General features: G+C 47.7%; 1 protein-coding gene across 6 annotated transcripts in view; it reads right to left on the bottom strand.

Moving 5' to 3' along the window:
- Positions 1-2,089: 2,089 nt before the first annotated feature.
- The window catches only part of LOC140479551 (roquin-1-like), a 120,044-nt gene continuing 96,907 nt past the window's right edge, over positions 2,090-25,226 (bottom strand). For 3 of the 6 annotated variants that reach the window (XM_072573363.1, XM_072573364.1, XM_072573362.1), the window contains exons 13-20: positions 23,227-23,400; positions 22,375-22,530; positions 19,583-19,805; positions 18,007-18,103; positions 17,313-17,457; positions 14,203-14,358; positions 8,406-8,518; positions 2,090-6,924 (exon numbers count right to left, since the gene is read on the bottom strand). In XM_072573363.1, the coding sequence (XP_072429464.1) occupies positions 6,783-6,924; positions 8,406-8,518; positions 14,203-14,358; positions 17,313-17,457; positions 18,007-18,103; positions 19,583-19,805; positions 22,375-22,530; positions 23,227-23,400 (1,206 nt within the window). In that variant the 3' untranslated portion in view covers positions 2,090-6,782. The remainder of the gene's footprint in view (positions 6,925-8,405; positions 8,519-14,202; positions 14,359-17,312; positions 17,458-18,006; positions 18,104-19,582; positions 19,806-22,374; positions 22,531-23,226; positions 23,401-25,226) is intronic. The other 3 variants (XM_072573368.1, XM_072573366.1, XM_072573365.1) reach the window with 1 other exon arrangement.

Raw genomic sequence — 25,226 nt, forward strand, 5'->3', positions numbered from 1 at the left:
GGGAGGGAGAGGCAGAGAGAGGGAGGGAGAGGCAGAGAGAGGGAGGGAGAGGCAGAGGGAGGGAGGGAGAGGCAGAGGGAGGGAGGGAGAGGCAGAGGGAGGGAGGGAGAGGCAGAGGGAGGGAGGCAGAGGCAGAGAGGGAGGGAGGCAGAGGCAGAGAGGGAGGGAGGCAGAGGCAGAGAGGGAGGGAGGCAGAGGCAGAGAGGGAGGGAGGCAGAGGCAGAGAGGGAGGGAGGCAGAGGCAGAGAGGGAGGGAGGCAGAGGCAGAGAGGGAGGGAGAGGCAGAGAGGGAGGGAGAGGCAGAGAGGGAGGGAGAGGCAGAGAGGGAGGGAGAGGCAGAGAGGGAGGGAGAGGCAGAGAGGGAGGGAGAGGCAGAGAGGGAGGGAGAGGCAGAGAGGGAGGGAGAGGCAGAGAGGGAGGGAGAGGCAGAGAGGGAGGGAGAGGCAGAGAGGGAGGGAGAGGCAGAGAGGGAGGGAGAGGCAGAGAGGGAGGGAGAGGCAGAGAGGGAGAGAGAGGCAGAGAGGGAGAGAGAGGCAGAGAGGGAGAGAGAGGCAGAGAGGGAGAGAGAGGCAGAGAGGGAGAGAGAGGCAGAGAGGGAGAGAGAGGCAGAGAGGGAGAGAGAGGCAGAGAGGGAGAGAGAGGCAGAGAGGGAGAGAGAGGCAGAGAGGGAGAGAGAGGCAGAGAGGGAGAGAGAGGCAGAGAGGGAGAGAGAGGCAGAGAGGGAGAGAGAGGCAGAGAGGGAGAGAGAGGCAGAGAGGGAGAGAGAGGCAGAGAGGGAGAGAGAGGCAGAGAGGGAGAGAGAGGCAGAGAGGGAGAGAGAGGCAGAGAGGGAGAGAGAGGCAGAGAGGGAGAGAGAGGCAGAGAGGGAGAGAGAGGCAGAGAGGGAGAGAGAGGCAGAGAGGGAGAGAGAGGCAGAGAGGGAGAGAGAGGCAGAGAGGGAGAGAGAGGCAGAGAGGGAGAGAGAGGCAGAGAGGGAGAGAGAGGCAGAGAGGGAGAGAGAGGCAGAGAGGGAGAGAGAGGCAGAGAGGGAGAGAGAGGCAGAGAGGGAGAGAGAGGCAGAGAGGGAGAGAGAGGCAGAGAGGGAGAGAGAGGCAGAGAGGGAGAGAGAGGCAGAGAGGGAGAGAGAGGCAGAGAGGGAGAGAGAGGCAGAGAGGGAGAGAGAGGCAGAGAGGGAGAGAGAGGCAGAGAGGGAGAGACAGGCAGAGAGGGAGAGACAGGCAGAGAGGGAGAGACAGGCAGAGAGGGAGAGACAGGCAGAGAGGGAGAGACAGGCAGAGAGGGAGAGACAGGCAGAGAGGGAGAGACAGGCAGAGAGGGAGAGACAGGCAGAGAGGGAGAGACAGGCAGAGAGGGAGAGACAGGCAGAGAGGGAGAGACAGGCAGAGAGGGAGAGACAGGCAGAGAGGGAGAGACAGGCAGAGAGGGAGAGACAGGCAGAGAGGGAGAGACAGGCAGAGAGGGAGAGACAGGCAGAGAGGGAGAGACAGGCAGAGAGGGAGAGACAGGCAGAGAGGGAGAGACAGGCAGAGAGGGAGAGACAGGCAGAGAGGGAGAGACAGGCAGAGAGGGAGAGAGAGAGAGAGAGAGAGAGAGACAGGCAGAGAGGGAGAGAGAGAGAGACAGGCAGAGAGGGGGAGAGAGAGAGACAGGCAGAGAGGGGGAGAGAGAGAGACAGGCAGAGAGGGGGAGAGAGAGAGACAGGCAGAGAGGGGGAGAGAGAGAGACAGGCAGAGAGGGAGAGAGAGAGACAGGCAGAGAGGGAGAGAGAGAGAGAGAGACAGGCAGAGAGGGAGAGAGAGAGAGACAGGCAGAGAGGGAGAGAGAGAGAGACAGGCAGAGAGGGGGAGAGAGAGAGACAGGCAGAGAGGGGGAGAGAGAGAGAGACAGGCAGAGAGGGGGAGAGAGAGAGACAGGCAGAGAGGGAGAGAGAGAGAGACAGGCAGAGAGGGAGAGAGAGAGAGACAGGCAGAGGGGGAGAGAGAGAGAGACAGGCAGAGAGGGAGAGAGAGAGAGACAGGCAGAGAGGGAGAGAGAGAGACAGGCAGAGAGGGAGAGAGAGACAGGCAGAGAGAGACGGGGGGGTTGGAGCGGAGAAGGGAGGTACAGACAGAAATTTAAAAAAAGACAAAGAGAAACTAAGCCAAAGTGAGAACAAGATGGAGATAGAGTTTAGGAGAACATGAGATGAACAGACATCGAGGGAGATACTAGTGCCGGCAAAAATGAGTAGACTAGGAGAATCTTGGGGTTATCTCAAGTCTGCTGGCTTGGGAGTGTGAGGCAACAGTTTAGGGTGTGTGTGGGAGCATTGTGTTAGAAATGTGCAGTCTAGCAGCGAGACAATAAAAACCTGGTGAGGGATGACAGCCAGTCCCTGGCACTAGCGCAGCCTAATTGTAGGATAAAATTCATACCTCTGCTGAGAGCAAACAGCTGAATTAAAAGTACAGAAAACAGCTGGTCTGAGATTAACTGATGCAATTTCACAAACACACTCACTGCTGACTTTTCTGCACTGGCATCTCAAAAAGAAACATTCCAAGCCTTGAGACGGGATGAGAGCAGTTAGAAACTGCGACTGGCAGCGGTTTACAAACTAAACCAAAAGTGCCATTGTCAATCTAAACTGTACAGCACCCCACACAGTGTGAAAATCACACTCGGTCAACATTTGGCCATTTGTGGTAACAATTCCCATCCCCACGATGGCCAGGTGCAACCAGTGGTGCATGTACACTCTGAGGCCCTCACTGATCATCAGTAGCAGCCGGACAAGCTACAATTAAAGACATTCGCTCAATCTAGCTCTCTGTTCAGACTGGGTGCACCGCATCTCTAAAAAGAAAAAAGGTAGTCATAGACGAATCAAAACTGACAGAACCTGGAATATTCTGCCCGAGATCCAGACAGACGACAAACAAACCAGGCCTCCGTCTGCAGGTTTGGTTCCAGAGAGCTGGAGCTTCTTGAAGCCACAAGGACACTGGAGAGACAAGGGTCAGAAGGAATGGAATGGATGGGGGTGGGGTGGGGAAGAGATTCGGGAGGGATAGGGTGGAATTGCATCTGTGAACATATCCAACATTTCAAAGTCAGCAGAATGTACTGGGAAGCCTCATCCAGTCTAGTCTGGACCTGTGACAGTGATAACTCCTCTCCTTTGGTGTCTCCAGCCTCAACCTGCCAGAATTCAGCAGAGCCAAGTCTATAGTGAGAGGGTGACACACATGGTGTGGGAGATCACCCAGTGAAACGAGCTGGGTGAAATTATGCAGGTTCTGTCAGTCAGTCAGTCGTGAACGACAGTTCAGGGCCACTGTGGACTTGGAACCGAGTGCTAAGAGTTGGTATCCTGTGGCCCATTCTGGTGCCCAACCTCCAGCTGAATGTGCCCCCAGGGAAATCCGAGTAGCCAAAGACTGAATTTGTGGATATTACGCCTGTTTTAATATTGGCAATCAGCAGTACCCTCCCCTCTCCAAACCCAAATAATCATCAACTCCTTCCTATTGGGTAAAACAACTTCACAGAAGTTATTGACAAGATCAAGGGAGTGAAACAGCTGATAGGACACAGATTAAACATTCAAAAGAAAGTCACTGCATCCAACACCGCGAGGAATACCCTCACACCCTGGTATTCGACACTGCAAGAGATACCCTTCAAACAATGTACCCAACACAGTGAGTGAAGGAGGGATAGGTATATATGCCCTATGTATTCTACCAGCCCAGATGCTAACACATTCCCACGGTTGTTGTAGCAACACAGTGGAGATCAACGTACTTGGTATTCTGAAGGAAAGAGTTACACACCCTGCTGCAAAAGCAATCTAAAAACATTTGATTTGTGACTGATACTATTAACAAAGCATTGATCAACAGTAGTTTAACGGGGAGCGTTTTGCTCAGGAAACCTTTCAGTTTAAAACATCCCAGAGAAAATGCGAGAACTCTCTGGGCAGCAGTCCCCAAAGTGAACTGACCTTGCCCCTCTCATTTCTGGGATCAACAAAAGATGTGCACTTTCACCTTGCGAGGTTGTATTTACACTGTGCTTCCTTCCTTCATTCATACTAACCCCCAGTGAGAAGGAACAAAAAACTGCACTTCCTAGAATTTGGAAATAAACGGGGAGATGCCCATATCCCGAGTATGTTTGGAGAAAGAGGTTTCTGATGGATGTGTCATCTTCTCTCCCTCCCATCAACAAACAGCCCAGTTTGTACAGTCTAGCTCTTCATCCATTCCTTGAAATAGGGGAATTTGCAAAGTTCCCTCCCGTCTGGTAGCTTTCCTGTTTAAACAGTGACACTGCAGACCTTTCAGGAATAAGTGAACCTGGATGCTGCCTACCCCGGGTGACTTATCACGCTCTCAATGATAGAGAACAGCAGCCTGAACACTGCATTGCAGCTAAGGAGCAGCAATTGAAGGTTATGAGATATGAGAGCTGGTGCAGCAGGGAAAGGGTGGAACAGGACTCAACCCTCAGTGAGAAAATGCCTAAAAAGCAAAAAAATGGGACTGCACCACTAGCTTGGAATCAGGAAGGTCTCCCTGATACAGGTCCATTTCCAGACATTTAGGAATCATCCTATGTCCCCAGCATGTATGAGGACAACAATACAGACTTGTTGATTTAATCTCTGAGGTGGCACAAATGCTACACACCATACAAAGGGGCATTAAACCTGCGGGCAAAGTACTGAACAGGGCCAGTAGCAAACTGAAGGTAGCACGTGTTTGGGATGAGGAAGGGTGAAGGTCAGGCATGAACTCAGAAGTTTGAACTCAAGCCAACTAGGGGGGGTCTTGAGAAACATGAAATCCACTATTCTCAACACACAGTCTGGAAACCCCTTGCTGTGTGATGCCCCCTCCAGTTGACAGGATTCATCAGGTCCCATCCTGTTGAATGCAGTACTGGGAATGGAAGTTGTGGTGGGTTCACTGGGCACTGCTGTGATGAACACTGCCCAGCTTGCTAGGTCCTAGCTGTCACATTTAGTCTTGAGCCAGTTCTACACAGTTACTGAGACCAGCTGAATCAAGCTGCCAAACAATAGGGTCAGGTCTAAAATAAAACCACTTTGGTTCCTGAAGTGTACTCAAACAAAAATCAGCCTTTGTCCACTTTTAAAAGCAGTGTCAAAAAGAACTTTTCTGCATTAAAAAACACACAATAACTGCACAAAGCTCAAATGCCAAGCAGAAGTCAGTCACCAATAGCCCTCCCACACAATAGCCTGACTTGGCCAGTTAAGTGCACACCATCAGGGGAGTCACAGACAGTGGGGACTTTGCAGAGGAGGGGGGGTCATAAAACTGAGACCCTGCTGGGGAGCAGGGTACATGGAGAGCCAGGACCCTGATGGCCATTTCAAAGTTCATGTCCACACAACACCAGATGAAAATGCAACAGACTCGAGGCTTGGGGGTGACTGGATTCTCAATATAACTCATCAGAGCCATAGAGAAACTAATGATTAAATACCAAACTTGTTCAAAGCTCATTGCATATCGAGGAGAAGCAACACTGACCATTGGTGCTCCAAACATGCCATGTGAATGACGACTTCTCTCTCAAGTTCTATCTCATTTCATCATTTTCCACTGGTGATACATGGATTCCTGTGACTTTTGCTGCTGTTGACTAGTGTTTAAGAGTGCAGATAGGAGACAGCCGGACTCTCGATCCTATTTCTAGCTCCTCCAGGCCCTCCCAGAGCGAAGGCTCTGGGTCTTAGTCCCTCCCATTGAGGGGCCCCAGTGTCCCAGCTCCTTCCCACACTTGGTCTACCAATGCTCCTGATTTCCCTGCTCCCCTGCATGGAAATTGCTTGACAGACTGTTCAATGCTTTGAAGATAGCGGTGTAAGGGCATACCTTAAAGAGAGCATCTTAAATAGCCGGTCTGTCCTCTGCATGGCACACTTCCAACAGATGCAAAAACATGCAGTCACAGTTCAGGAGATGGATTCTCCACCCTCACTGTCCCACATTAAGACCCTGTTGCCAAACCCCTCCACACTGGGGACCTCATGACCAAATCACCATCTCTCCAGTCTGAGTGAGGCATCAGCTTCCATGAGACTCTCGAGAGCCAGGTGAAGCAAAAGGATGCAATGTCTTCAACAGAGAATATGTTCAAAAAGCAATAAAACCTTTTCCAGTAAGGTTGCTCTTGGGTTAGTTAATTTCCACCCTGTGGAAAGCAAAATGACAATATTTAAGAGTGTTACTTTTCTGGTTGAGAGGATTCCTGACTTTTCCTCCTTGTGGCTGTAAAACCTTCAGGCGAAGGTCCTGAATAAGGGAGAGATGCCGGAGCGCTCTCCCTCCAGGGAAGTAACAACCTTTCAGTAAGTATGTTAGTGGAAGGATTTTCTCCTCACTGCGGTGGAACTAAAAAGGTTCCATCTGTGACGTTGTCCTTCGTCACATCATCTCAGAATCCCATGGGAATGTGACTTCATCAACTTGCGCTGTTGCAGGCACAGTTCTGAAGTAGGGGTATACAATAGGGTGAGATTACTTCACTAAGATTAACCAGGTAATCATAAAGATATGTCCCATGCCTTGCGAGCCAAGGCATGCATGCTAATAAAACAAAGTTAATTCACACATAACAACAACAACAACAAAAAAAAATAAATTTGATGCTACTTTGACGCATTGCATCTAGATGAGTGGCATGTCAAGTTTGTTGGGTTGCAGTGCTGCGTTTGTTTTACTTTCGATGAGACGTTTGGGCAGGCTTGCCCAGAGCTGGTTACTCGTTTAAATCCCATTCTGCTTGTTGTCGCAGCGGTCCCCTGCCCCCTCAGTGTCAGGGGGCAGGTTGAGAGAGTTGCTCTTGCTGGTTAGAGTGTTGATAGAGCTTTCTGTCATAAAGCTGGAGGCCCCGACCTTTGATCCCTCACTACACAAAGAGAAGAACAGATAAGGGCTTCAGCTTGGTGCACAGACATGACTGACCTTTGCTTTTAATGATCCTGTGGACACAGAAAATTCACTCTCTTCAACCCGGTGTTTCTTAGCCTCTAACTACTAGAATCATGGAATCCCTACAGTGTGGAAGCCAGCCGTTTGGCCCAGCGAATCTGCACCGACTCTCCGAAAAGCATCCCACCCAGACCCACCCCCACCCTATCCCTGTTACCCTGCATTTACCATGGCAAGCCTACCTAAGCCTGCACATCGCCAAACAACATGGGACAATTCAGCATGGTCAATCCACCTGACCTGTACATCTTTGGATTCGGGGAGGAAAACCGAACACCCGGAGGAAACCCACGCAGAACCACGAGGGGAAAGTGCAAGCTCTACACACACACAGTCGTCAGAGGTTGGAATTGAACCCAGATCCCTGCTGCTGCAAAGCAGCTGTGCAAACCACTGAGCTGCCGCTGGATATTACTCTCTGGCTGAATGAGGACTACAACAGGCCAGTGTTAAACGTACACTCATTGACACAAACACCCAACCTAAATTCATTGGAAATAACATGACAAGGCAAGCCTCAAGACTAGAGCTATCTAAAGTGCCTCACAGAAATACAATAGGCAACACAAAACACTCAGCAGTGTCTTGACGTGCCTCTAGAGCACCACGTGCTCTCTGATTGGGAGAGAATTAAGTTGATCAATGGTAAAAGTACAATTGAAAGCATCTGTGATTGAGACTGTCGACCCTTTAAAGCTGCAACAGGACATCCAGTGGAATAAGGGAGTCCAATTGTGGAATTTAGGGAGTGCCATCCCAAACGCCAATGCCCCCGGAATACTGTGGAACGCAACTGTGGCAAAAACAGTGCCCATCTTGACAGGAGTTAGAGTACAACCTATCCTTAACACCACAACCAAAGTGGTGTTGATCATCAAATTTGGAATACAGTCAGTTCTTACACTGCCATGTTCACAACTGAACCTTCCGACCTTGTGCAGTCAGAATATTCTAACCCTCTTCAATCCAGTCTCTCTCAGGATTTTAAAACTAGAGAACTGTTCACCTCCGGTGCTACTTTGTCAAAATGGTCAGTCTGAGAGACTGCAGGCTATTAGATTAGATTCACCAGATGCCATGATCTGGATTGGAAGATTAGCTCAATGCATACTGCCTTTACAAGTATGACAGTGGCTAGCTTGGCCAAACAGAACTTGGAACCGGGCCTGCATACCTGAGGTTACTACAGTCAGTGTCACTCACTTGCAGACATTCGATGTTGTGTCTTCATGTGTCTCTACCAAAAGCCTACACTTTGTCAATGGCAAAACCTCTTGGCTCATGGAAACACTCGCCAAGAAACTCATCAGAATGGGACATGGTCCTTACTCAGAGAGGGTGTCAAAGCTTGCTAACTGATTGAACCACGGTGATAAACACTAGGCTCAGAGTTGTTACCTGAGGGAAGGCTGCAGGTCCTCAGGGGCCTTATGCTGCTGCTCAGACTGTCCATTCTCAGTCTGATTGTTAGATGCCAGTTTATACTGGATATCAAGCGAGGGACGACTTTCCTGCGTATTAAATATAAAGAATTACGATCCATCACAAATGTCATGCATTTTGGTCAAATGACATTGCTCGGAATGCTGTCACAACATTATTATAGACAGTAAGAGCTGGAGGATGGTACAGGGAATTACATCAGGCAAAACAAGGAAATGGCAAAGACTTGCAAGCATTTATTAGCCTTCACAGTGGAAAGCCCATGAACATCTCAATAATAGTATAATATCAAGGGGAAGAGAGGAGCAATGTCAAACAATCGTTATCACTGGAGGACAAGTATTAGGCAAACAGTGACCTTTCTCCAGGTCCTCTGGACTTGTTGGCGTGCCTCAGACACTTGAAAGAAGGGGCCAGAGTGATAGCGGATGCATTGATGGTAATCGTCCAAAATTCCACAGATTCTGTCATGGCTCTAGCAGATTGGAAAAATGTGAATGCAACACCACTGTTGGAAAATGGAGGGAGACGGGAAGCTAATCGGCCAGATAATCTAACATCTGCCATTGGGAAAATGCCATTACTAGGAGCAGGACATGAGGAAAATCAGAAGACAATAAAGTCAACAGGGATTGGTGAAAGACAAATCGTGTTTACCAAACTTAGAGTTCTTGGAGGATGTAACAAGCAGGGTCAATGAGGTGGAATGAGAAGATGTGCTGTATTTGGATTTCCAATAGGTGCCACAGAAAAGGTTACTGCACTGTTTCTTTAGTTGTTTATTCTTCTACCTTTATATTCAATGTTTTGGTTAATCTGTGTTTTAAGAGGACACCAGAGAGTGGCAACACTATATAATCCTTTTCACTGCATTTTGTAAATAAATACAAGTGATAATACATAAATAAATAAACGGAATAACAAAGCAACAGCTCATGGTGTCCAGGGTTCTGTGTTAACATGGATAGAGGATTGATTTAACATTCTGAGGAGGCTTGACAGGAGGAATGCTGAAAGAATGTTTCCCCTCAACAGGAAGTCTACAGCATGGGACTACAGTTTCAGGACACAAGTTGTAGAGATCATAGGGCAAGAGACACTTTGGGAGGATGAGAGGACAGTGAATTCAGAATTGAGATGAATGCTGCAATCACTGAGGATGAGCGTTCACAGTACAGAGGCTGAAAGGATGAGGGATGAAAGCAATGAAGAAATTTCAGTGGGTAATCTGGTGTGGTAACGTGAGTGGTTGGTAGAGAATGAGGAATTTCTGCAGGAGGTGAGACGGGTGGAGGAAGGTGTGTAATCCAAGAGATGAGAAAGTGCTGGAACAGCACGAGGTTGGGACAGACTGCGATTTTGGTGATGGTTGCCACCACAGTGGTTTGGACAAAGGGCAGTCAAGCCAGGAAGGAATTACTAAAAAGGGGAAAATGTTTTGAATTGCATTTTAATTTTTCAGTTACATGCAGGTAAAACACATTAAATGGGAATTCACCTGCACCCTTATAAATAGACAAATTGAAGGGCTTTTGCCCAAAACGCCAGTTTTCCTGCTCCTTGGATGCTGCCTAACCTGCTGTGCTTTTCTAGCACCACTCTGATCTAAACTCTGATTTCCAGTATCTGCAGTCCTCACTTTTGCCAAATTGAAACGATTGTCCATGAGCGTGCTCGTTATGTGCACATCTGTAAATAAATGGTTATAAAACTATGTAGATAGGCTCCTGTGCCATTTTTCACAATCTGCAACATAATTCAGTCCTGAACCAGGAACCTGTAAAAGCCATGCCAGTGTATGATGTTCCTGTAATGACACAGGCTTTGGTCACAAGAGATTTAGATTACTTAGATTTAGATTTAGTGTAGAAACAGGCCCTTCAGCCCAACAGGTCCACACCAACCCTCCCAAGAGCAACCCACCCAGACCCATTCCTCTACATTTACCCCTTCACCTAACACTATGGGGAATTTAGAATGGCCAATTCACCTAACCTGTACATTTTTGGACTGTGGGAGGAAACCGGAGCACCCGGAGGAAACTCACGCAGACATGGGGAGAATGTGCAAACTCCACAGAGTTGCCTGAGGTGGGAATTGAACCCGGGTCTTTGGCACTGTGAGGCAGCAGTGCTAACTGCTGTGCCACCGCGCCGCCCTAGTGGACAGATGGACAATAACAACTGATCCAGGACTGGGTACGGATGGGAAGTGGAAAGGTGGAAAACATGGGCACCCATTGGACATGGGGGAGGGGTGGCAGGGAAGAGTTTGGTGAGAGTGCAGCTTCAGGTGGTGTTACCGGGAGACCACAATGAGTGTCTCAGTTGATTCCTCAAGGGATGCCAAGTGGGAAGATATTGACTTTCTAAAGAGGTGCCAATCTGGTTCATTGGCAGAATAGGAAGTTTGGGATAGGGGTTGGTGATTACATCAAAGATGCTCAGAAATGAAACATGATGAGAGAAGAGAGCAGTCTAGGCAAGGTAGAGAGAGAATGGAAGTAGAGAAACTGAGAAAAGGCAAACAAAAGACTAACCACTGTAGAAGATGAATGACCCTGTGAGAAGAAATGTCTCGCTCAAATGAGAAATCCCCTACTTTTTCGATATAGCCCTGAGTTTCGGATTGCCCCACAACAGGGTATATGCGTTTAGCATCTACCCTGTCAAGTCCATTCAGAATCTATAAAGGGGACATTAGAAAGGAGTTCCAGTTACAAATCATGAGGTTGGGATGGGATAACGTTGATGTGAGTGAGACACACAACATGGAGCATCACCAAGATGTTGTCTCGATTCCACCAAAGATCACAACACCAGAAATATCTGAAAGTATTCCTTTACTCCATATCCCGACATCCCATTACTATCCAAATAATCAACCAAAGCCCTCTCGAATCCCTGAAGATGTGAACGATGAGTGAAATCTGAATTCTTTGAAGGACAGACTATCAAAGAGTGTATTCCTGGAAGTATTTCCTTGATAATGTAGACTCTAATTGTGGGCACCCTCTGGAAAAAAGGGTGAGGTGGAGATAACCATTAGATCCAGAAGGAATGGGGAATTCAACTCAGTTCAGTCCAGTCCTGGGCGCAACACTAGAGGTAGATGTGATTTATAAGGGGGCAGAATGTGTTCCTCGGGATGATAAGCTTCAGTTATGTAGGTAAATTGGAGAATGATCTCCTTGGCAAAGAGATCGTTGAGAGAAAATGTGATCAAGTTGTTCAAAATCATGAGGACAGAGTGGACAGGAAGAAACAGTTCCCACCAGTGGGCGGATTAGAACCAGAAGGCACCGATTTAGAGAGCAGGGGAAAAAAAGCCACAGAGAGGACGTTTTCTTTCATCCAGCGAGTGGTTAGAATATGAATGTGCTGCCTGTGAGTGTGGCAGAGGCCAATTCAATTGAGGCTTTCAGGGGGGAATTGGCACTTGATGAATTGCTCCTTCAAAAGGCTCATCAAAGACATGATAGATGGAGCAGCCTACTTGTCTGGCGTAACCATTCTGTGATTCCCTGTGAGCCCATGAAAATGATCTGTCAGCCAGGAAACACACAGTCACAAGCTAAAGCTAAAAAGCAACTAAGACCAGTCATAAACTGTCAACAAGTGGGAGACGGACTGAGACCGAATATCAGAAGCATGACTTCGGGCAATGGTTTTGGGGGGGGGGGGGAAGGGAGAAAGTGGGGGGGGAAGAAGAGAGGGGTTTGGAGCCAGGAGCTTGCCCCTTTAGGAGGAAAGTCGGCACCAACCTGACAGATTCACATCAAGCATCCAAGGAGCAGGAGAATCGACGTTTCGGGCATGAGCCCTTCTTCAGGAACGAGGAAAGTGCGCCCAGCAGGCTAAGATAAAAGGTAGGGAGGAGGGACTTGGGGGAGGGGCGTTGGAAATGCGATAGGTGGAAGGAGGTCAAGGTGAGGGTGATAGGCCGGAGTGGGGGCGGGGGCGGAGGCGGAGAGGTTGGGAAGAAGATTGCAGGTTATGAAGGTGGTGCTCAGTTCGAGGGTTGGGACTGAGACAAGGTGGGTGGGGGGGGGGGTGGGGTGGGAAATGAGGAAACTGGAGAAATCTGAGTTCATCCCTTGTGGTTGGAGGGTTCCTAGGCGGAAGATGAGGCGCTCTTCCTCCAGCCGTCGTGTTGCTATGGTCTGGCGATGGAGGAGTCCAAGGACCTACATGTCCTTGGTGGAGTGGGAGGGGGAGTGAAGTTTTGAGCCACGGGGTGGTTGGGTTGGTTGGTCTGGGTGTCCCAGAGATGTTCTCTGAAACGTTCTGCAAGTAGGCGGCCCGTCTCCCCAATGTAGAGGAGGCCACATCGGGTGCAGCAGATGCAGTAAATGATGTGTGTGGAGGTGCAGGTGAATTTGTGACGGATATGAAAGGATCCCATGGGGCCTTGGAGGGAAGTAAGGTGGGAGGTGTGGGCGCAAGTCGATTCTCCTGCTCCTTGGATGCTGCCTGACCTGCTGCGCTTTTCCAGCAACACATTTTCAGCTCTGATCTCCAGCATCTGCAGTCCTCACTTTCTCCTAGATTCACATCAAGCCTGCCCCACAGCCAGAATACAGGGTGTTGCTTTATAGGACTCTCGCTCTTCATTAGGAGAAGGCCCCAGCCCCGAGAGCTGTTCAGTCTGATTATCCAGCACCTCCAGCAGTCCCAGCAATGCCAGAGGTCGGTAAGTAGTGCTTCCAAGATAACTACCAGTCCCAAAGGACGGTTGCATCCAGGTCAGTAGGGATAAGGTGGCGGAGTTGGCCAACTTAGGGAGCGTGTTGCTCAAAAGGAGGTTGTCGGGCTTTTAAAATCAGCACAGAAGGAAAGGAAAGGGCCAATTCTAAAACTTCATTCAGGAAACGTAGACATCACTGTCATTTATTGCCCATCCCTAGTTGCTTTTGAAGGTGGTGCACAACTGCCTCCTTGAACTGCTGCAGTCCATATGGTGTAAGAATATCCACAATGCTGTTAGAAGGGGCATTTCCCAGTGAAGGAACGGTGCTATATTTCTAAGTCAGGATGGAGTGCGGCTTGGAGGGGAACTTGCAGGTGGTGGTGGTGGTTATGGCATCCCCAAACATTTGCTGCCCTTGTCCTTGTAGATAGTGGTGACCATACGTTTGGAAGGTGTTGTCTGAAAAGCTTGGTGCATTTCTGCAGGACAAAGTGTATTTTGTGGGAGGGTTCGCGTCCAGTGCACACAAGACTAACCTCTGAAGACAGTGACCTGCTCCTTTCTGCATTTTTAAAATCTTGCAAACAAAAAAAAAACTGCTTACTGCTGCCTATTCGCTCACTCATGCTAACAACAACATTGGAGGGGGTGGGGGAGTTGTGCAAGGGTCATTTTGAGCTTCAAACAAGACCTTGGGAGCCAAATTACAACAACGATCCACTGATGAAAACCAAGAGCAGGCATGCTTAAGGAATTGGCTATAAATCCAGTAACTTTAAATGTGTAGTTTGTACTAGTAGTTGGGGCTCATATACATCCGTTACTGGACCCAGGGGAATTTGAACCCCCAAAAGGACAAATAATGGCCAGGAAAAAGATGTACAGTAAAGAGCGCTGCCATCCCTGGATCAGCTTCTTCAATGGGACAGTCGAGGAGTTACGTGCTGATCTCACAGGAGAATTAATCCTGCTTTTGGCAGGAATGTGTTGCTCTATGGTAACAGAACTCTGTTAGTCTGAGGATTAGAATAAGCAGTGATTGGGTTGAAATGTTCTCACTCACCGTTTCCAGCTCATGCTTCCGCTTGCCAATCTCCCTCTCGACCTGATGCAGCTCCAAGCTCAGCTGCTCACTGGACATCAGGCTGGGCCATGAAGTGTGCTGTGGAGGTGGCTGGCTGGAGACCTCTCTCGGCAACAGCACTGGGCTATTAGCAGGCTGAAACACGCAAGGCCAAACAAGGACAGGTCAAAGAGAATCACTGGGCACTTTCAAATCTCTCCAGTCCAAAACTAGTCTGACTGCCCCCGCTGCCTCACTAACTCACACCAAGTGCTGCTCACCCAATTGCTGTTTGCTGACCTCAATGGACTCCTAGCTCAGCAACACCTCAATTTTTATAATGCACAGCCTTGTTTTCAGACTCTATTATCTTCCCCACGCCACCTCCCATTTCTAATCTCTTTCTGTCCTACAAGCCTGACAGGTCTTACCTATAAGGTGACTAAGGAGGTGGACGAGGGTAAAGCGGTAGATATGGTGTATATGGATTTTAGTAAGGCGTTTGATAAGGTGCCCCATTTGATAAGGTGCAAAAACTACAGAGGTATGGCATTGAGGGTGAGTTGGAGGTTTGGATTAGGAATTGGCTGGCTGGAAGAAGACAGAGGGTAGTAGTTGATGGTAAAGGTTCATCTTGGAGTGCAGTTACTAGCGGTCTTCCGCAAGGATCTGTTTTGGGACCATTGCTGTTTGACATTTTTATAAATGACCTGGAGGAGGGGCTTGAAGGTTGGGTAAGCACGTTTGCGGGTGATACAAAAGTCGGTGGAGTTGTTGATAGTGAGGAAGGATGTGTCAGGTTACAGCGGGATATAGATAAAGCTGCAGAGCTGGGCAGAAAGGTGGCAAATGGAGTTCAATGTAGCTAAGTGTGAGGTGATTCACTTTGGTAAGAGTAATAAAAAGATGGGGTACTGGGCTAATGGTCGGATACTTGGTAGTGTGGAAGAGCAGAGGGATCTTGGTGTCCATGTACACAGATCTCTGAAAGTTGCCACCCAGGTAAATAGTGCGGTGAAGTAGTCATATGGCGTACTGGCTTTTATTGGTAGAGGAATTGAGTTCTGGAGTCCTGAGGTCATGTTGCAGTTGTATAAGACTCTGGTGCGGCCACATCTGGAGTATTGTGTGCAGTTTTGGTTGCCATACTAGAGGAAGGATGTGGAGGCACTGGAACGGGTGCAGAGGTGGTTTACCAGGATGTTGCCTGGTAATGGTAGGAAGATCGTATGAGGAAAGGCTGAGGCACTTGGGGCTGTTTTCATTGGAGAAAAGGCGGCTTAGGGGTGACTTGATAGAGGTGTACAAGATGATTAGGGGTTTAGATAGGGTTGACCATGAGAACCTTTCTCCACGTATGGAGTCAGCTATTACGAGGGGGCATAGCTTTAAATTAAGGGGTGGGAGGTTTGGGACAGATGTTAGGGGTAGATTCTTTACTCAGCGAGTCGTGAGTTCATGGAATGCCCTGCCAGTAGCAGTGGTGGACTCTCCCTCTTTATGGGCATTTAAATGGGCATTGGATAGGCATATGGAGGATAGTGGGCTAGTTTAGGTTAGGTGGGCTTGGATCGGCGCAACATCGGAGGCCAAAGGGCCTGTACTGCGCTGTATTGTTCTATGTTCTATAACTCTGTCCCTAACTTTTTGTACAATTTCAAATTGCTCCACCATTTGTAACAGGCCTTAAGTGTCCTAGATTCTAAACACTCAGATTCTCTCTTTAGAGCTCTGTGCCAGGGGAGATCAGAGAGAAGATGCAGTCAGCATTTTGCAGACTGTTCTTTATCTTGGTAGCCAGGAGGAAACATCCTGTCGACAGCTATCTTATCTACTCTGTAAAAGATTTGTATATTTGAATGGACAATATCCCTGCTTCTTCTACTCAAGAGGGGAAAGGTTCAGTCTTTTTAATCTTTCCTCATAGGACTGAGAGGCAATGCTTTCACAGAGGTTGGTGCATGTGTGGAATAAACTGCCAGAGGAAGTGGTAAGTACAGGTACAGTTACAACATTTAAGAGACATTTGGACAGGTACATGAATAGGAAAGGATTAGAGGAATATGGGCCAAATGCAGGCAAAGGACTAGTTTAGTTTGGGGAACATGGTTACAGTCATACAGACCCGTCGGTTCAACCCGTCCATGTCGACCAGATATCCCAACCCAATCTAGTCCCACCTGCCAGCACCCGGCCCATATCCCTCCAAACCCTTCCTATTCATATACCCATCCAGATGCTTTTTAAAATGTTGCAATTGTACCAGCCTCCACCACTTCCTCTGGCAGTTCATTCCACACACGTACCATCCTCTGTGTGAAAAAGTTGCCCCTTAGGTCTCTTTTATATCTTTCCCCTCTCACCCTAAACCTATGCCCTCTAGTTCTGGACTCCCCCAGCCTGGGAAAGACTTTGTCTATTTACCCTATCCATGTCCCTCATGATTTTATAAACCTCTACAAGGTCACCCCTCAGCCTCTGACACTCCAGGGAAAACAGCCCCAACCTATTCAACCTCTCCCTATAGCTCAAATCCTCCAACCCTGGGAACTTCCTTGTAAATCTTTTCTGAATCCTTTCAAGTTTCACAACATGCTTCCAATAGGAAGGGGACCAGAATTGCATGCAATCTTCTAAAGGTGGTCTAACCAATGTCCTGTCCAGCCCTAACACAACTTCCGAACTTCTCTACTCAATAGTTTGACCAAACGCCTTCTTCACTATCCTATCTATCTGCAACTCTACCTTCAAGAAGCTATGAACCTGCATGCCAAAAGTTTTTTTGTTCAGTAACACTCCTTATTTTTAAGTGCATAAGCCCTGCCCTGATTTGCCTTTCCAAAATGCAGTATCTGGCATTTATCTAAAATAATTTCCATCGGCCACTCCTTAAGCCCACTGCCCCAACTGATCAAGATCCTGTTGTAAATTGATGACCTTGTCAAGAGGGACTGAAGGGTCTGTTTCCTATTACTCTATGGGTTTTTGCCTTTTTTTGTGCATGCCCTCTGTTAACCTATTCCACTGTGCTTCTGCATACTCTCCTCTGTCCGGGTGTTCATCAACAGATGGTAGACAGACAGGCCAGAACATGGGGTTTAGTTACTTGCCTCCATTCCTCGGAGCTGGTTCTGCTGGCTGATCTGCTGGTTCACTTGCTGCAACTCCAGCCTCAGTTGCTCCCTGTCTGTTGGAGGCATTTGAGCCACAGTGTGTTTTCCAGAAGCAGCCACTTCTTGAATGTTCAGTCTCTCTCTGGAATGTAGTAATTCATTGGTCAATAAACATGCGTGCACTTAAAAAACACAAACAATCCAATTTTCTCCCTTCTCTCCTGAAGGTGCTGACCCTCACTGGGGGACAGGTCCACAAGCTTCACTTATCTGCTGACAGTGAAGATGCGCTGGGTTGTGAAGTCTACCTTCTCTCTCTCTCTGAGTTCCACACACTGAATGAGATAGCGTCCAACAAATTGTTCCTTCTGCCTCAGAGCTGACCACCTACAGGTAGCTTCACCGCAAGTCTCACATGATTACATAACAGACCACACAAACGGGCACTCTAAACTGGTCTTTACACTCCACGTGATCCTTCATCTTACCGTATCAATTTAGCTCCACATTCCTTCACATGCTTTTACTTATTTCAGTTCAGCCTCTCCTTACTGGAGCCAGTTTGATATTTGCACCACTGTCTAATCATACGCAGTGATAGTGCTACGCATTGATACATACAGAGACCATTTGGGGAAGATGGAGTCAAGGATGGGAAATGATAGGTGTGATAGGGTGAGGTAGATCTTACCTGTCGATGAAATGTCCCTGAGTAGGCATGGCTTGGTGTGACGAGTAAGAGACTGACGAGCTTGCCCAACTATTGTGGCTTCCATATGGATTGTAATCTACAGAAAATAAAAAAAAGGACATGGTTAGAGAAGCTTTCACTATCAGAAGAAGAAAGCAGGCTGTGTTCTTGACGTGAAGAGTGAAATTTCAGGTACATGAGCAATTCTGTCCTGTGTGGACATTATCCAGAGAGTGCTTTCAGCCCAGAGGTCATACAGTTCCACAGTGCTCTATTACTTTTGCTGACCCTCGGAACATCCCCATTAGGTATGAAGGGTCACTGTGTCAGAAACATTATTAACTCCGATTTCTCGCCAGAAAACCTGTTGAGCTTTTCTGCAATTTCTGTGTTTGTTTTTGTTTTAATTACCTCAAAGCAGCAGATAGGTAAAATAAGTCTCAGACGATCATAGGACTACTCTCTCTCGAGGGAGAGGGAGAGGGAGAGGGAGAGGGAGAGGATCCTTTAAAGGTAATCCCAGTTGGTGTGGGAATTGAACCCATGCTCTCGGTGTCACTCTGCATCACAAACTGGACATCCAACCAACTGAGCTAACCAACCCCGAAAACAGCAGATCGTCAGGACCAGGTTAAAGTAAATACCGCTCACATTCATACTCATTGTGATGGGAGAGTTACACCAATGTGTCAGGGAGAAATAAAAGACAGCATCTTCATCATATTATTCTCGAACAGATCTTGGTGGGTGACCAGGGTGCAGATACAGAACACTTCCACGTGGCACTGATATCTAGCAAGAATTAATTTCTACTGAGATTCCCTAACGATGAAACAACACAACTTGTCTTCCTATATGTTAACTTGTGTTCCTTACACACCCAGGTTTACCTGAACAATTAGAGGTTCCACAGCTTTTACAAAAAAAAATTCTGCTTTTCTATTTTTATGGGGCAGGTAAATAATCTCAAACTTCACAGCATTATAATCTGTCTGCCACCATGCTGCCCATTCCTTTAACTGGTCTTTACTTCTATGTTGTCTCTCTCTCTCTCTGTCCTCTACACCTTACTTTGATATCTTGCTGTCCAGCAATATGAGGTGAAGACTCATATAATCTATTCATAGCTGAGGCCTCAGCACTGAGCCTTGCACAAGAGAGACAGACTGCCAGTTTAAAAGTACTCCACTATATACCCACTGTGATTCCTGTTCAGTTAACTAATCCTCTATCCATGACAATATGCCACCAAGTCAATGAACTCTTATTTTGAAGATTAATCATGTGATGAATATGATTTTCTTTTTGGAAATTAAGTAATGGGAACGTCAGGATGGGGTTCCGACGTCAGTGATGGGAATATCAGAATTGAATTTTGTCAGTGATGGGACGATCTGAATGTGATTACGATGTCAATGATGGGAATATCGGGACGGTATTAGAACTGACACTGATTGTAATATAGAAGGAGGTATAACCAGCATTGTCCTGAATATTTAGAATGCAGTCACTCTTTGTGGGTTTAATGGATATCAGTGAGTGCAGTTGCACAATGTTTGCCTGGAGTTGCCGTTACCTGAAACACTGATGGGCTTTGTGGCAATGCCTTGAGAGGCCATTGCCTGCACCGGCCCTGTCGTCTGATAGCTGGTTTTAGAGGTGCGGGAAATAGCACCGAATTTGGAAACAGTTGGCAACTCTCCAAAGGGGATGATGGGATCCTCCTCCTTGCTCTCAGCTGTTCTCCTCTGAAGGTCCAGATTCATCAGCTGCTCCCTCAGGCCTTTACTGTCAACGTTCTGTGAAACAACAAGGAAGCTGTGAGTTACCTTCGTTCACACAAATACTGCTCTAAAACATTACCGGTCGGTCGGTCGGTCGGCTGGCCTTGTTGCAGCATTGCCTCAATCGGTGAACCACTGTGGTACTTCAGCTAAGTGCATGTAAAGCCCTTGCCATTCTGCTCCATCGCTCACTCAGGCATTTCGACATAAACCCAGGTTGGGGTTAGTGGCGGGGATTATTCTCTACAGCAGGCAGAAGTGCCTGATTCCATCAGGGAGTGGTTGCACTTGGAGACTTTTGCACAGACAGATATTTTGATTTTGGTAATGATTTACAAACCTTCCCCCAAAGGGGTTCAACTCAGTCATATCACACTGGGTTGCTTTAAAAGCTACAAAAGGTCCATCCATTACCAGCACAGCTGCCCTCCACACACTCAAAACCAACCCTGAAATCAAAACCTCAAGTACTGAAAAAGAAACACGATTGAGCAGACGGCAAGAAAGACACCAAAATTACATCCAGGTCCATGCAGCCTGACTGATCTGTGCCAAGGTTTATGCTGCACATGATCTGTGCTCATCATCAGCATACCCTTCTGCTATATGAACCTACCTACCATAGATTCATTTAGGATGATACCTATGGCCACTGCAATTTCCAGCAGCAAGTTCCACAGTTTAACCACTTATGGAAAGAGGTTTCTCTTGAACTCCACCAACAAACGGACCCTAGAGATATATTTGCCTCCGCAACTCGCTGGTCAGGTCCACGCCCCCTGACAACCCACCCTCCCCTCCCAGCACCTTCCCCTGCCACCGTAGGAATTGAGAAACCTGCGCCCACACCTCCATCCAAGGCCCCAAAGGAGTCTTCTGCATGTCATTTCCTGCATTGGTTGCTCCTGATGCAGTCTCCTCTACACTGGGAAGACAGGACGCCTACTCGCAGAGCGCTTCAGAGAACATCTCTGGGACACCCACACCAATCAACCTCACCACCTCATGGCTGAACATTTCAACTCCCCCTCCCACTGCGGAGGACATGCAGGTCCTGGGCCTCCTCCACCGCCACTCCCTCGCCACCCGACGCCTGGAGGAAGAACGCCTCATCTTCCATCTCAGAACAATTCAACCCCAGGGCATCAATATGGACTTTCACCAGTTTCCTCATTTCCCCTCCCCCAACCTGCCAGCTCAGCACTGTCCTCATGACCTGTCACACCTGTCAACTTCCTTCCCAACCTCTTCTCCGACCTATCACCTTCATCCCCTCCTCCATCCACCTACTGCACTCTTAGCTCCCTTCCCCCCAGCCCCAACCCCCCCTCACATTTATTTCTCCACCCGAGGCTTCCAGCCTCATCCCTGATGGGCTTTTGCCTGAAATGTTGATTTTTCCTGTTCCGCGGAAGCTGCCTGACCTGCTGTGCTTCCCCAGCACTACTCTAATCTGGATTCCAGATAAAGATGCAGAGTAACTCTGTTATTATGGTGGTGTTATAATTATCACCATTTGCACAAGCAGAAACATCAAAACTATCTGATTAAGGCTGAACATGAAAACACGCGATTTTTATCATGATCATCATTACTGGAACCCCATCTCCACCATTACACACAATGGCAAACCCAGTTCAATCTTGGATGAACTGAAATACCGCCACAACTTTAGGAGGAAGGGGGTCTTTTTTTAACCCAAAGCACATCCTATTCACACGTTAAAACAGAAGAGGAAGGACTCCACACATTACGACACACTTGTACCAAAATGCCTGATTATCACTGACATCCTGTACACGCAGTTCCAAGAAAAGCAGTTGTACAATCACTGCTGCCTGTCAATGATTCACCATCTCTAAGGGCATGTGAAACAAGCCAAGCACAGAGTCAACATACACACCCACCTGTTCCAACCACATGATCCTATTACTGTCCTTCCCAATGTCCTTGGGTTTAATGCTTTGTAAACAGTTACGACGAGACAATGTGGTTAGTAAAGACTTTCACTGCTAGGTTTGTGACTGACGAGCACCTGACTGGTGGCATGAACAAGTCCTCGCTCATTGTCTGAGCACTGTAAAGGACTTGTGTGAGACAACATTGGAACCAACCCAGCTTCTTCCAGGACACACATCTTTGACACTTGGCACTGCAACTCAACACGAAACCCTCAAATCAAAGAGAACAGTATGGTTAAGTGCTGTTAACTTTTCTGAGGTTGAGGTACATTACAAAGACAACTTTATCTGCATCTGACCCTGTGCCATACCTATCCCAGGAGTGTTTGATAGGAACAGTGCAGAGGAAGCTTTACCCTTTGTAAGCAGTACAATGAATATCATAGGCTAATTCTTGCTTCAAGGCCTTCTATTCCCATGAGTCCTGGTGGATTTGATTCCCTCCCTAGCTCAAGCATGTCAGGAGTGTGCTGCTGTCCTGAATGGGGTGTTGTGTGTGTGCATGGACCGCGGATTTCAGAGGCACTTCCTATACGTATTTCACTGGACTCACCTCCATTGAGGTGAATTAATGCCATTATTCACTATGTATCTTAGTAAACTAATGCAAGAGTGTGCCTTACGTTCATCTCCATTCCACTGGAAGGCATAACGTCTTTAGGTTGTGCATTTTGGCTGCCTATGTAGGAACCAATAGTATCGCAAGACCAGGGTGAGTACTGAGCAGTGTATTCATGATCCTTGTACTTCTTGACTGCTTTCAGGTCCTCTTCGGAATACTGAGCATAGAAATATATAAGCACACGGTTAACATTTATACTGAAACCAACAGATGAAAGACTGGCACCTGCACAAACAGGGCCCTTGCCTCTGAGTCAGAAGCCCCAGATTTATGTCTCACCTGTACCATGCATGTATGAAAATGGCATTTCTGAACAGGTTAATTCGAAATCATAGAATCCCTGCAGTGTGGAAACAGGCCATTTGGCCCAACAATTCCACACTGACCCTCCGAAAAGTAACCCACGCAGACCCATTCCCCTCCCCTATTATTTGGCACTTACCCCTGGCTAATGCATCTAATCTACATATCCCTGAACACTATGGGCAATTTAGCCAACTCACCTAATCTGCACATCTTTGGATTGTGGAAGGAAACCCGGAAAATATTAAAGGAAACTGAACTTGCAGAGGCTATGATTGACCTGCATGTTTTACTGAGAGACAGCGAGATTCTGGGGTTGAGGGAGCCAAGAATTGGGTTGGATTCAAGATTCAAAGGAGTCAGTGATTGAACTGCAACACTAACTGGGGGAGAACCAATGTTTGGACTGGATCACAGGTGGGAGGAAAGCCAGTGGACTGAATGAGCCAGTCACTGGTAGACTTTAATGCAATTGCAGGATACGGTCTTTCTTTTCCCATGCAGTGGTCGTGCATTCTTGATAAGAGAAACCTGAGAAAGTTCCAAGTACCTCTGGTGAAACATCGACAAAGGAAGATGGCATTGCTGCGGTTGGGGGGAAGGGAGGTGGGGAAATGGTCTTCCTCTCCTCGAGCTGGGCCATTAACTCTTTCCTGCGCCGGTGAAGATAATCCAGGCTTGGCTGAGGTTGAGGTTGGTGCTGTGGCACTCTGACATGAGGATCCTAGAAGCAAACAGTACAACAACGTCCTGTTACAAGCGAAGAGAAACTTTTACCCAGAGATCTGTCAGAACTGGAACTTGCTGTTACAAGTAGACATTGATACAACTAGCATAGATGTATTTAAGGAGTTTTTTAGGATTTATAACAGCACCTTCCAAAACTATGCACTGAGGAGGATAGGGGCAGCAGATACTTGGGAACATCATCTTCAAGCCCCCCTCCAAGTCTCTCACTGTTCCGACTTGGAAATATATCACCATTCCTTAAATGTGGCAGGATTAAACTCCTGACAGCATTATGGTGTTCCTCTATCACATGGATTGCAGTGGTTCAAGATGGAAGCTCACGACTGTTTCTAAGGCAATTAGGGATGGGTAATACACAAATATTGCGAACAAATGAAAGAAAATGCTAGATAAGTTATGCAAGGGAGAAGGGAATACAAAGTTTGTGAGAAGATTTGTAGCTCGGGTGCTCGTTGTTGTGGTTCTGTTCGCCGAGCTGGGAATTTGCGTTGCAGACGTTTTGTCCCCTGTCTAGGTGACATCCTCAGTGCTGGGGAGCCTCCTGTGAAACGCTTCTGTGTTGTTTCCTCCAGCATTTATAGTGGTTTGTCTCTGCCGCTTCCAGTTGTCAGTTCCAACTGTCCGTTGCAGTAGCCGGTATATTGGGTCCAAGTCGATGAGCTTATTGATGGGACAACACTACTATTATAGGACAAGCCAAACAGAGAACAGCCAGGGAATTCCTAAAGGCATGGCACTCATCCACAGATTCACAGGAGGATGTCACCTAGACAGGGGGCAAAACGTCTGCAACACAAATTCCCAGCTCGGCGAACAGAACCACAACAAGGAGGGAATACAAAAGGCAGAGACATGTTCAGAAGAAGTATGGTGAGAACAGCTGCTTTTGGAGCATGAACACTAGCATGAGCTTGCTGGGCTGACTGGCCTGTTAGGTTGTGCAGTGAAGAAGCAACTCTGCTCAGTTAAGCTGGTCCTGCTCAGGCCTGTGGTAGACTCAGAGACGTACAGAATGGAAACAGACCCTTCGGTCCAACCCGTCCATGCCGACCAGATATCCCAACCCAATCTAGTCCCACCTGCCAGCACCCGGCCCATATCCCTCCAAACCCTTCCTATTCATATACCCATCCAAATGCCTCTCAAATGTTGCAATTGTACCAGCCTCCACCACTTCCTCTGGCAGCTCATTCCATACACGTACCACCCTGTGCATGAAAAAGTTGCCCCTTAGGTCTCTTTCATATCTTTCCCCTCTCACCCTAAACCTATGCCCTCTAGTTCTGGACTCCCCTACCCCAGGGAAAAGATTTTGTCTATTTATCCTATCCATGTCCCTCATGATTTTATAAACCTCTATAAGGTCAACCCTCAGCCTCCGACGCTCCAGGGAAAACAGCCCCAGCCTGTTCAGCCTCTCCCTATAGCTCAAATCCTCCAACCCTGGCAACATCCTTGGAAATCTTTTCTGAACCCTTTCAAGTTTCACAACATCTTTCTGATAGAAAGGAGACCAGAATTGCACACAATATTCCAACAGTGGTCTAACCAATGTCCTGTATAGCCGCAACATGACCTCCCAACTCCTGTACTCAATACTCTGACCAATAAAGGAAAGCATACCAAACGCCTTCTTCATTATCCTATCTACCTGCAACTCCACTTTCAAGGAGGTATGAACCTGCACTCCAAAGTCTCTGTTCAGCAACACTCCCTAGGACCTAACCATTAAGGGTAGAAGTCCTGGCCTGATGTGCCTTTCCAAAATGCAGCACCTCGCATTTATTGAAATTAAACTCC

The sequence above is a fragment of the Chiloscyllium punctatum genome, chromosome 7, assembly GCF_047496795.1.
Source record: "Chiloscyllium punctatum isolate Juve2018m chromosome 7, sChiPun1.3, whole genome shotgun sequence".
NCBI lineage: Eukaryota > Metazoa > Chordata > Chondrichthyes > Orectolobiformes > Hemiscylliidae > Chiloscyllium > Chiloscyllium punctatum.